The following is a 12,456-nucleotide window of genomic DNA, read 5'->3' as shown; positions in this document are numbered from 1 at the left end:
GCTGGCTGGGATTAAATCACAACAGGGGCATAGCTCACAGGTGCTAGCGAGCAGAGAGACCAGTGTGCAAGAGAAGTCTGGGTGTCAGTAACTGGGGAAGGGAGCGCAGGCCATAGGGCTTATACCGCTGGGTGCTAGCAACTGAAGAGTCTGTAATGTGTGTTGCAAGGTCTAAGTTCCAGTAAAGGGAGAAGGACTATGGGTCACAGAGCTTTTAGGTCTAGGTGCCAACAAATGGAGAGATCAGCATGCAAGAGAGCTCTGGGTACCAACTCTGACCAGGGCCACAGGGGCCTTAGGCTTATAAGCCAGCAACTGAAGAGGATGAGACATACGAGTGAGAGATCTAAATGCCACTAACTAGAAATACTTGGGTGTGTTTATATTTGCCCAGTGAACTTAATCCTATATGGTTGTGGTTTTGTATACTAATTAGCTAGTGAACTTGAATCTGGTCTAGCTGGTGAGTAGGAGGAAACCTGCATCTAGAACTCCAGGTCTGGGTCAGTGGCTGGGTAAGGGGCCCAGGGTCCAGATGTGAATATAAGACAGACCTAGAAGTTGTGGTGTTATTTGAAGACTCTGTGAATATGAGTGTGCTTGTGAATGTAGAGACTGAGGATGGATGAGCAGCTGCTAGTGAACTTCAGTCCTGGCCAGCCGGGGAAGAGGACCAGGACTGGGCTGTCTGTGCTGGTGCTCACGTGAGTCTGGTAAAGGCACTGCTCCATGTGTGGTAACCTGTGCGGCTGGCCTTGTCTGTGTCCTCTCTGTATGTGCCTTTCGGACCTGCCACTGAGAACACGCATTGGACTAGGTGAGAGCGACCTCCTGGGGCTCAGTCATCCATCTCAACTTCAGTGGCAGGGAACGAGGAATCCTCAGGTCTTGGAGTCTGCAGGATTCAGCAGCCACCAGTAACATCATTAACACTTCCCACGTCTCCTGAATGCCTGCTTGCCCTGTAACCAGTGGCTGTGTTTTCTAATGGATTTATGACCACATAAGCAAGAACACTGTGTGCACAGGGATATATGTCACAGATGTTGCAGTTCTGCTCCCTCCAGATAGCCATTTCCACATCCCCGTAAAATGGATGGGTGCTACTGGGCTAGATTCACCTGTACTGATACTAATACAAACTCCCCATGAAGGGCAAGAACAAGTAGAGGGGAAACCAGGGAAAAAAAGTGAGCTGGAGTGTGGAAGAGGAGGAAGCACTTTCTAGATGACCAGGAGAGCAGGAAGAATGGACATGAAAAGAGAGAGCAAGGGAGGCCTTAGAAGCTGAATAGTACTCATCCAAGATGAGGAGACAGATAAAGGCAGGAGGGTAAAGCTGCAAGACTAACAGGGAGAAAGAACAGGGAAAAAAAGTCTACTAAATTCTTCTCAGCACATGCACAGCTTCATGTAAATGCAGAACATGCAGCCTTTCTGCTGTTTTCTGGGCATGCCCCAGTGCCTACTGTCTCCCACCTCTCCTTCCTTCATAGGGTTGTGCCACAGGACATCAAGGGAGACAGCAATTTGGGGCTACCCGGTTCTTCCAGGGTGCTCCCTGCAGCAGAGGCGTATGAATACACAGAGAAACACCCTGGGGAATAAGGTGTTCACTCTGACAGTTTCTCTGATGACATCCATCAATCCATCCATCCATCCAAAGACAAAAGGGCCCGTTCAATAGGAGAACAATAGGGCACCAGAGGACTAATCAAGTAGTCTGAATAATTTTAAGAAAGGTCCATTTTAGAAGGAAATGAGAATTTTACACATTCTGTGTTAAAACCGAAAAGCACCTCATTTCTCCCTGCTTTCAATGTCTTATGTCTTCTCTGCACTCCTCCTATGCCCTTTGCCTTTGGTTACATTGAGGGTGTTCACAGTGCATAATAATCTTGGCCAGCGGTGGAGGTGACCACATCAGCAACCTCCCACCACGCTACACTTTGCCCAGAGATCCTTTTAAATGCCCTTGGCAGGGCAAGAGAGACACAGGAAAACTGGGGGAGAGGAGGGACTGGCACTCTCACCTACAACCAGCGCTGAACACAGCACTGTCTCCTGGCCAAATTGCAATTCCATATGTTCTACTCGGCCAACGGCGCTGGGGATGGGAAGAGAGAGGTCTCCACAGTCCATGTCAGACACTTCTTCCAGCCTGTGGGACACAAGAGGTGTTACTGCCTCAAGTGGAGGAAGAGGAGGAAAACCAGGACTTATCACTGACGGCAGTACTTCCTGATTTCATTGGGAACGGGCCTGCACGATGCAGAATCTTTCATGTCTAAGGAGATTCCACCAGCAAAACCATTTGGGTTTCTCGCCGCTGAGGCTAACCAGCAGCTGAGCACATGCAGTGCACACAGAGAGAATGACACAGCTCTGCCTCCTCATCTGGGATCTGCACATGACTTTGTCGGTGCTCCTGACGACTTGCCCTGTAGCCCACCCTCTGCATCTTGGCCTAAACAGCCCTGGGCAAAGCTGCTCGTAATTACCGCTGGGGCTGGGAATCAGGAGTGCCTAGGTTCTTGCCATGGGTTTTCTTTGGATCACCCCTCTTTTTCTACTGTGCAGAGACTTACCCCAGCTGGTTTAAACAGCTCTTGGAGATGAGATTTGGTAGACACCCAGTGTTAACAGTCGCTTTCAATACCTGACCTTGGCACTAGAAAAAACAACAAGAAGTAATTACTGTGGGTTCAGAATGGGCATACCCACTCCTCCAACAGGGTGACAATCCCTTAGACCTTCCACAGCCAAAGACGTGGTGCTTTTGACAGCAGTCAGAAGACAGGAAACACGTACAAGACAACGGTGGTCTCCCCAGTGCTCTGCAAACCTCTGCCAGTCTTTTTGAATTTGTTGTCTTTAATGTGTATCTTGTTATTCCGACAATTATCTGTTATTAACGACTTTAACTTAGCAGTATTCCTGGGAAGAGATGCACAACTAGTGGATTTGTTCAGAAAACCCACATGGACTTCATTAGCAGAGCAATAACTGTCATGACAAGAGCTTCTAAAGAAATAAAAGCATCTGCTACAGCCTTTGTAGGTTTTCTCTCTGTTTTTTCTGGTGTCACAGCATTGTTCCAGGGCCAGCTCTCTGTTCTCAGCTGAACAGCTTCCAGAGGGAGAAATCTGTGGGAGAAGCAGGAGCACCCAGGACAAGCATCCCCGAGAGGAGCTTGAATTTACGGCGCTTCCCAAGATAACTGACACATCCAAGTGGTGCCTGAATCTAAGAAACAACCTAATCAAGAGGTGTCTATTTTGTGTGGAGCTTGCATTAAGTTCCTAGGCAGCTTTTTAAGGAAATACAACATGAACACTGCAACTAAAATACTCACAGCGTGTGTCATCTAGCAAAGGGAGAGACTGGATGCCCTGCACTCAAATCACCTCTGCATGATCTTACTGAAATAAACCCCGGTGCCTTGCCCACTTCATTTCTTCACCCCTTTGCACTTGAGAGGGAACAGGAGATGTGGTTGCCATCTGTCTTCTGTCCCCCCTGCACAGAGGTCCTTAATGGCAGGTGCTGAAGTAATAGCAGGCCTCATCTATGGTAGAGGTTTGGCAAAAATAGGGTCATCAAGGACATCAATAAAAGTTACGTTCACGGGGAAAAAAAAAAGGAGGAGCAGGACTTAGCGAAAGAACTGAAAAAGATGGAGTAACTGTCATCTACAAATCACCCACCTAGAGTGCCTAACCATACCCATTCTCAACGGCCTAGGTCTTCAATGCTGTGTCTTGCACCACCACCAAAAATACAAATAAAAAAACCCTCACAAAGTTTCCCTCTTGGGAGGCTCATTTTCCTCCTGCTATCCTTTGTCTTTTTCCTGTTGATTCCTTCTCTTCCATCCACTATGGCACTCAGTGGCACGAGCCACTCAGAAGCAGCAACAGACCTCCCACAGCTCTTCTACCCTTCTGCTAATTCCTGACACACTTCACTGCTTTGAACACCTTCAGCAGATCCCCACGACCATCAGGGGCTCAATGCAGCACCAGCAGGGTCAGGGAAAATGTCTCCATTTCCTGATTTCTAAACTAAATCTGTTTATTATTACTGCATGTGTTAATCATCACAGAGAGCTACATCCAGTATTTCCAAGATTTCATTTTCAGAAATGTGCTATTTGTCAATTATTATAAAGACAAAGGAGAAAACAGACACAGCACCAGTAGTAGCTAATTGCACTCAAGGCAACCTCAGAGAGCGTATGCTGGAAACTTCAAGTTTTGGAGTTCTTCCTCTGGTCTAAACTGCATCTGCAGTACATTACTGTAGAAAACTTGATCATTCTAAACATTTAGATACACCATATCCCTATAACGGCTATTTAGTTGAGAAATTCTCAAGAACTGCAAGACCACTGGAGCAAGGGATCTCAACCTATACTGTTGAGTTCACCAAGAATCATATAAGTCCTATATGTATATATGATGTATATTTAAATAACATCAGTGGTTTTAGAAAGAAGAGCATTCACCATGTGTGGCCTCATCCAGGAGCAAGGAGAGGAGTGCTCAGGCAGTATCTACCCAGAAAATACACACAGATGTGTATTTTCAACAGCTTCTGATTTGGTTATTATACTTTTTCTGCTTTAATGTAAAAAAGCATGTCTTATAAAACATATATCCAGTTAATTAACAGTCCCATGTACCTGCAAGCACTTCTGACTTCCTACCAGCCCCAAGTGAGGCATATAATGCTGAATGCTTTTGGAAACCCAAAGCCAAGCCAGATCTCACAAACTGCTGGCTGCCAGTACTGTGCCTTCCCCGTTACATGATGTGCTTCCCACAGTCCCAGCCACGCTGGCATCTGCATTCAGTCCGAGGCTGCTCTTTGGCACATGGCATGGCAACTGCTGCAGAACGCAAAACATAACTGACCTGAGACCAGCTGTAAGATTCCTGAAACAGAGTCAGACCACTGAGAAACCAACCCCCAGAAGCCGCCTTTGCAGTTCTTCCCACATTCATACAGGAATATTCCCCAGCTCCTTGACAAATGAGCACTCCCATTTCACTGCAGAGCAGCTTGAAGTGTGGTCTCATGGGAGCACAGGTCACACGACAGAGCTGGTAGGAGACCCAGCTGAGCTGCTGCCTGTTCCCAGAAGGCGCATCCCTTCTCTTGCCCTTCGTTCATGCATGTCCCTTGGCACAAATCTGCTTTAAACAGGCAGGGGAGCGTGCTAGAGCCTCACAGAAGGGGAAGAGCTGCCAAGCACTCTTTTTGGAAGCTCCTGATGTTGGCAATACTCCTGCTTGTCTGTGGCTCTGAGCTGCCTGGCGTGTCAACATTCAGGACTAGGAGTAGAGCCTGCCCATAGAACTCCCCAAGGACAGGAGGAGAGATCCTGCCTTACCTCACGAAAACACCTGTTTGTGGCAAAAGCTGGTATTACAAAGTGTAGGCTTCTAGAGAGAAAACAGCCTGGAAATTGTCTGGACCCAGAGTACAGTACCTTATCCCTGCCCATGTTGGGGGGGTTAGAAATAGATGATCTTTAAGGTCCCTTACAACCTAAGTCATTCTATGGGCCCATGACAAAATCCCTCCCCTTCTGCCAACCATCCTCCTCCTCATCCTCTGTACTGTGCTTTATAGAAGAGGCTGCCCTGTGCCTCCTTACTACCTAAACAGGTCTATTTGCCGTGAGTGCCAGGTCAGGTATGCTGCCACATCTGTCCAGACCGCAATACGCCAACCTCCAGCTGCATCAGCTCTTCCTCACTAACGGACATTTTTAGATTCACCCCTCCCTGTGGCTCACAGAAGCCAACTGTTCGTTGCCCAGCTACAGAAAAGGCATTGTATCAGCCCTTCAGAAACAGAAGACCTGGAGTATGTGTAGCAATTGCTAAGGAATTACTCTGGGAGCAGGCAGACCTGAGATGCATGAGCCGTTAGCATTGTTAATAAACCTAAACTGTACCACTAGGTAGATTCTTGAGTTTTGTTTCAGAGCAGGCTGGGAAAACTGCAAGTTAGAAACTTGCTAGGATACAGGAGGACAGTGATTATTCTGTAAAAAAACAGCATTTAATCTCATTCAGTGGTAAACAGCCCTGCAGAGCTACCAGCTCCAGAAGCCTCATGGAAGCTGTCCACCTCCCAGTGACACCACGAACCATTTGCCCAGAGAGCCCACCAGGAGCTTGGGGAGAGTCCTTGGTCCAACACCACAAAGAGAGTGCAGATGAGGTAAGTAGCACCCAGGCAGCTGATGAGTACTGCAAGCCTTCTGGGACTAAGAGGACTTTTTATCACATTACCCACCCCCACCTTTGCCCCAGAATTTTCAGTCTGTCACCAGTCACCATTAGTCTTTATCCAAAGGTCAATTATTAGGATTTCCAAGAAAGAGAAGGGAGGGGAATCGGTAAGGATCACCATTTATAAAAAGCTTTGTTTTCTGAAATAATGTCGGTTCCAAAGTCAAGAATCTGCTTTAACCAACCTTTAACCAAGGTTGCTTTGGCACAGTGGAAAAGCAGCCTGGGACAGCAGTGGAATCTTTCAGCATCTATTTTCAAGTCAGCAAGAGGCAAGCCCCACCACAAAAAATAACAGCTTGATTTTACAGTGCAGATGCCAGTCACGACAAGCTTTCCAAAGCGTTCTGCCAAAACAGCCCAGAAAAGGCACCACAAAAAATAACAGCTTGATTTTACAGTGCAGATGCCAGTCACGACAAGCTTTCCAAAGCCAAAACAGCTCAGAAAAGGGGCAATTCTACTAAAGTACCACGTGAGCAATCCACCTCAGTAAATCGGGGGGTGAGTGACTCTGTAGCACAACCATGACACACCCCATCTGCTGTGATCTCTGAAACTTAAACAGGCCTTAGGCACAAGGCAACCATAAGCTGTGAGGGTGAAAACACTTCCTGCCTGAATCTCCCCGTATCGCTGAAGCCTACGTATGTTCAGCTTCATTTCCTAGTCGAGTTCAGTGACTCAGGTGATGCTTTTGCTACCTCTTGGAAATTTTCAGCATACTTGCCCGAGTGCAACTGGAAGCTTTCTGCTGGTAAATGATCTTTTCTTGGGAGCTGCTGTCAGGGAAAAGAGACTTCACTGGGGTTGTGTTCTATTTCTAATAAAAACTACATCACAGTCTAGCAGTTCTCCAAAAGGTACCAACTTACCTCTCTGGTTAAAATGAACTGGCAGCCTGAGTGCTATTTCCTGCCATAAATCTGTTACTCACAGGCGAGATTTTCTGAAGTTCACAAATGTGAAAATGAAAAGTAGCAAGGAGAGCTTCTCTTCCTTCAATATAAGATTAAGTGTGGCAAACAGTGACTGGCTCTTAAGAAGGGCAGAAAAAGAGAGAAATGCCTGTGCAGAAGGTACTGAGTTCAGGGAGAGTTAAGTGCAGCATTAGACCTACTTCCTTGACTGTGATGTGCATTAACCTTCCTCCATGAAGGAAAATACAGTATGTGTGACAATGTGTGTGACACCATTAGAAACACGAAGGGGAACGGGTAATCAGCTACCTCTGACACGGAATTAGCTGCTGCCCCTGGGATACGATACCTAGGCATGCCTGACCCTGTACGATGTACGTGACTGGCAAAAAACCACCCTTCATCACTGAGTTTCCTCTCAGCAAAATACAGAGTGGTGATTAAAGAAATACCTTCATTTGCTCAAAAAAGACTCCAGCTGTTTGGAGAAATCACACTGAGCGCCATTCATCCTACTAGTCTGTTTTCCCATGTACGGTTACCTTAACCTAGTTACACCCCAGTCTAAAACCCAGGGTAGGCAGTGCCGAACTGGCACAGTAAAGGCTGGGAAACAAACCAGACAGCAGCTTTGCGTGGTACTGAGACACTTGATCTGAACATTTCAGGAACATGCCACCAGGCTGTGTTCATATGATAATTAATTGTGCCAACTGAATCTCCAAAGGTATATGTATTTTTCCCTGAAAATGTAAACTTTACACCCTAAGATGCGAGATGTTCTTTAGGACAGGAAACTGAAATAAACACAGCTTTAACATGGATTTTGTATACCAAGTCTGTATTTTTTGTGAGTCTTATACCGGCATGTTACTGAGCAGCTCTAACCACACAGCCCTCTTCCTGGGCACAGCTTTGGGGTGTGCATTCTTGCCTACAGGGTACGGGAAGGAGTGTGTTCTGCTGTACAGGAGGATATAAGAAGAAAATGGAGCTAAAAATACTGCTTCCATCAAGAAATGCAACAGCACTAATTCAGAGCAGTTAGCCACTTTCTTAGGAGGTCCTTTGACACCTGAAAGAATCGGACAGGACGGAACCAGTAAGTGTAAATCAGCTAGGGCCACCTGTCTTAAAGTAATAAGGAGACACCCCTTGCAGTTATGAAACCCCTCATATCACGGGAAAGCTGGCCTCCGAAGGAAGGAGATGTGTTTCAGTTATCTTCAAATATGGACACTTAGAGTGCATGTGGCAGAAAGGTTTTCCTCTGTCTGTTGGAAGAACTGAATCCAAACTCTAAGAGAGGCCATGTGGGAAATCTGCTCGCTCTGGCTGGAGCTGGCTTCGCGGTTAACAACTCAACGCGGCCCTTGGGAGTGGGGCAGCTGGAGCTCACTGAGCATTTGCCATCACTGTGAAATCAGCAGCACCATGTTGTCGCCTTACCTGGCACTGTATTAGCAGGGGTGAAGTCTCTTTTCTCCTGTCCTCTCCCTTTTCCTTCTTTTCATCCTGGTCTTTTGCCAGCGGAGATTGAACCCATGCAGACTGAACCCTCGTCTCGCCCCGCAGCTTGTTCAGATTGCCTTCCAAGAGGCGCCGCTGGACCACACTATGCGGCTGCTGTCTCCATCACAAAGAAAGAGAAATCCCAGCTAAGTACGGAACTAAGGACAAGGACATTTGCTAACCCAGGGAAGCAGAATGCAAATGCTTGACTCATCCTGATGAAAGACAGACTTATCCCCAAAAAACTTACTTTAAATCCCAAGATTTTTTTTCTGAGGCCACTAAGGTGATGTTAAAATGTTGGGATGTGTGTGACAGGCAGGTCTCTGGGATGCAATTATTGGAAGAGAAGAACATGCATGATGCACGCTCTCCCCACGCATATCTGTTCCTTCAGCTAAGCATGCACTGAGTAGTCTCATACCTGTTCAGGCACTGCAATACACTACCTGGTGGATGTGTACAACCAGGCACACTCACACCTTCTAATGTGGGCAGGGACAGGGGACAGAACATGTGTGTGATGTACATGTGGGTAAGAAGGCAGGACTCCAGAAATTTTTGGTGTACAAGCAATTATTTGTAGTGAAGTGGGAAGCTTCCCCTGCACAGGAAACTCAAACTAGTTCCTAATGTTCTCTGCTGCCCGCCATTAGACGTGATACTATTTTGACTCCTTTCCTAGTTGGGGAAGCACCCATGAAGCCCTGTGTTGCTCACAGCTAGAAGGGAGTACCATCAGACAGACCAGTGGCTGAAAGAACTTTATTCCTATCTCATTCATAGCTCATTTATTTCGTGTTCCTATCTTGTTCTTATTTCCTTTCTTCTGGGCAGAAGAAGGGGAGGTGGATGAAAAGGGATGAAAAATTATGAAACTTAAACAACTTGTCCCGACACTGCATACGGACACAGGAAAGCATTGCTTTGGAAAGAAGGCTCCTTCTGTCATCAGCTTCATGCTCCACTTTTTGCCCAATGTTGATCCAGTGCCTCCAGTCCTTGTGCAGCTACTGAATGGACAGTGGGCTAGGCCTGTTGCAGGTGGCTTTGTCCGGTCTCCGTGTGCTCGGTCCCACGGCCCTTCTCCAAGAAAGCAGCTGCTCAGAGCTGACAACAGCAGCCTCAGGAACAACTGCCTACGTGAAGAAAGGCAATGAATCTAAAGGGGTTCATGTGCCACGGCATAAACCGTTGCTTTTATCTTTCTCAAGAAAAAAAATCAACTTATCAGATGGTGCAGTAGTTTGATGTAGGATCTTATCAGTGTGCAGGTCAAACATCCGAATTAAATCAGACCTTCCAATGAGCTCGGCTGTATTAACTCTACCGGGGGGGTGTGCTTCAGACGAGCTGCACCCCTCGTCAGAGAGCCAAGGCTGGGGAAGCGTGTAAATGCGAAGCACACGGACTTGTCCATTTTGCCCAACGGATGGAGTAGGAGAGCTGTTACAGGCTCTTCGGCAGCACTTGCTCTTTGCAAGGTGCTGAGTCCTTCGTGCCTCTGTTTCCCCGTCACTCAAGGGGCGAGAGTCAAATCATTCACGTGCCGCGTGAGAGACACTGCAGCAGTCGAAAAAGTGAGGTAAAAATATCCCTCTGTTCCTCGTCTTTTCGCAGCCTACTGTGCATGCCCCCAGCACAGCTGGCCATTGCACTTCACTCCCTAAATACCCTGAGTGCAGTGCCAGTTTGGCTGCCAGCTAACATCTGGGTCGTGGGAAAAGGGCAGAGAACCGAGAGCAGAGCTCCCATACTCCATCCCGTCTCCTCACAATCTGGCACACAAAGGACCTCTCCCTCTCCCTGCAACCTTTCCCACAGAAGGAGCAGGCCCTCTGCAGCTGCTACCTCTGTCCCCTTCTTGTCACTCAGAGGCCAAGCACTGATGGGGAGTAGCTGAGCGACTTCTGGGGCCTCCCTGCCTTTTGCCTCCCCAGTGAAACGGCGAAGTGGAGACTGTTGTCTCTCCCGGGCTGGTAAGATACGAGGAGTTGAAGAGGATGGTGAGAGAGGACCTGAAGGGAGTTGTGGCCAGCAGCTGGAAGGGAGGCCCTCTCAGGACTCTTACAAGGGTCACAGCATGTTCCCATCACATTCAGGCTCTCCAGTGTGAAGGCTCAAGGCCTTGCCATGATTAGTGAAGCGGTATGAATTGGGAATCTTGATTTTGGGGAGAGGAGAAGCCCTTCTTGGTACTTTTAGAATATTTTAGCTCATGCAACTACTTCTTTTTTTTGGCCATTTTTAGAAAGTGTGTCATGCTTGTAGTTGTTACAAAGCTGGAAATGTGAGGCCTCCACTGAAATGTATAATTACTCATTGTTGGAGATATGATGGGCCCATCACATCCCAGACACTGCTGGATGCATTGCATAAGCTGAATGCACACCCAGAACAGACAGAAAAGAGCGGCAAAAAGTAACAGCATGACTTGGACTGTGTAAGAAAGAATGTCGGGTTTTCAAGTGACGTGGGGCCTTGCTCTAATTTTGGGACATTCGGGGATGCCACAGCTAGAGACTCTGGCAGTGTCAATGGAGACATGTTTTAGGGAATTAATTAAACTCTTCCCCCAGTGTAAGTGCTATAGGACTCCTGGGAGGTTTGCACTCTCTCCAAGATCAACCTCTACAGCGCATCCTGCTGCTGCTTTGTTTTCAGCCCAACGTTCCTGTCCTCCAGGAGAGAGCCAGATTGATGGAGGAAACATAGATCGAGTTTTGCATGGGGCTGGAGGAGTGCCTGAAAGCATATTTTAGACTCTAATTTGCAGCCCCCATGAAGTTGCAGGGACTGCTGAATTGCTCTTGGAATTCTAAGACCTAGTTCTTCGCTCCACGGTAAACCCGACAGAGGTACCACAGCCACCGCGGTGACCCCAGGCGTGGCACTATGCGTGCAAACTTTGCACAGGCGCCACACTTCATTCTGTGCTTTCTAACACCAGAACTGTGCTTTCTAACGGCAGAGAAGATGTTACACTTCATTCACTGCTCCCTAGCTCCACAGTAAAAACGCGTCGGCTGTTCTGTCACGGACCGAACATGACCTATGCAGTGGTTTTCAGGGACCGAGTGCCATCTGCGTGCACGGGAGTCTCCTGCCTAGCATGGTTATTTGACCAGGAGATCTGCTTGTGGCCGGTGATTCAGACAAGGCCTGTCTCACCAGAGCAGCCATCTGGGGCTTCAGAGTGCCAGCCTCCGGAGCCAAGACTGTCCCGTGCAGGACTCTCACAGCAGCCCCATGCCCCCGCAGTTGTCATTCTGGGGCATGGTGTGACAGGAGTCCATTCCAGAGCAAAGCAGGTAGACAGGTTTCTCTCTGCCTTTGTGGCTGGGCTTGGCAAACATGCACTGAAAGACTCCAAACCCCTTCACATTCCCTGCCAAAAGCTGTACAAGGAAGAGCCATGGGGTACATCTGGCTACCCGCTGCTGAGGAGATGTTTCAGCTGGAATGCTGCAGGGTCTGAAGGGCCAGCGCTACCCCTCCCGTGCTGCCAGCCTGAGTGGGGCCCTCCAGGCTCTGGTGTGGCCAGACCTCCTGCTCTGAGCACTGGAGAGGCCCTGTTCTTTGCTACCGTGACACTTCATGTGGCTCCCCTCTTGTACTTCAGACAGCAACTGTGTTCAGGGCCAGAGGGATGCTCAAGACCAGCCACTGCTGACAGTCGTGTGTGCGGCTACCAAGGGCTGGCAGAGCATGAGGTGGCA

At 48.0% G+C, this 12,456-nt stretch overlaps 1 protein-coding gene across 1 annotated transcript in view; it reads right to left on the bottom strand.

Annotated features, from left to right (window-relative positions):
• Positions 1-2,033: 2,033 nt before the first annotated feature.
• LOC104512819 (nuclear receptor-interacting protein 2-like) overlaps positions 2,034-12,456 on the bottom strand; it is a gene marked incomplete at its 3' end in the record, with an annotated part of 11,901 nt that continues 1,478 nt past the window's right edge. The window contains exons 2-4 of the mRNA XM_010155946.1: positions 8,675-8,851; positions 2,589-2,671; positions 2,034-2,161 (exon numbers count right to left, since the gene is read on the bottom strand). Of these exons, the coding sequence (XP_010154248.1) occupies positions 2,034-2,161; positions 2,589-2,671; positions 8,675-8,851 (388 nt within the window). The remainder of the gene's footprint in view (positions 2,162-2,588; positions 2,672-8,674; positions 8,852-12,456) is intronic.

The sequence above is a fragment of the Eurypyga helias genome, unplaced genomic scaffold (genome assembly GCF_000690775.1).
Source record: "Eurypyga helias isolate BGI_N326 unplaced genomic scaffold, ASM69077v1 scaffold42627, whole genome shotgun sequence".
Taxonomy (NCBI): Eukaryota; Metazoa; Chordata; class Aves; order Eurypygiformes; family Eurypygidae; genus Eurypyga; species Eurypyga helias.
This window is presented reverse-complemented; position numbering and strand designations above follow the sequence as displayed.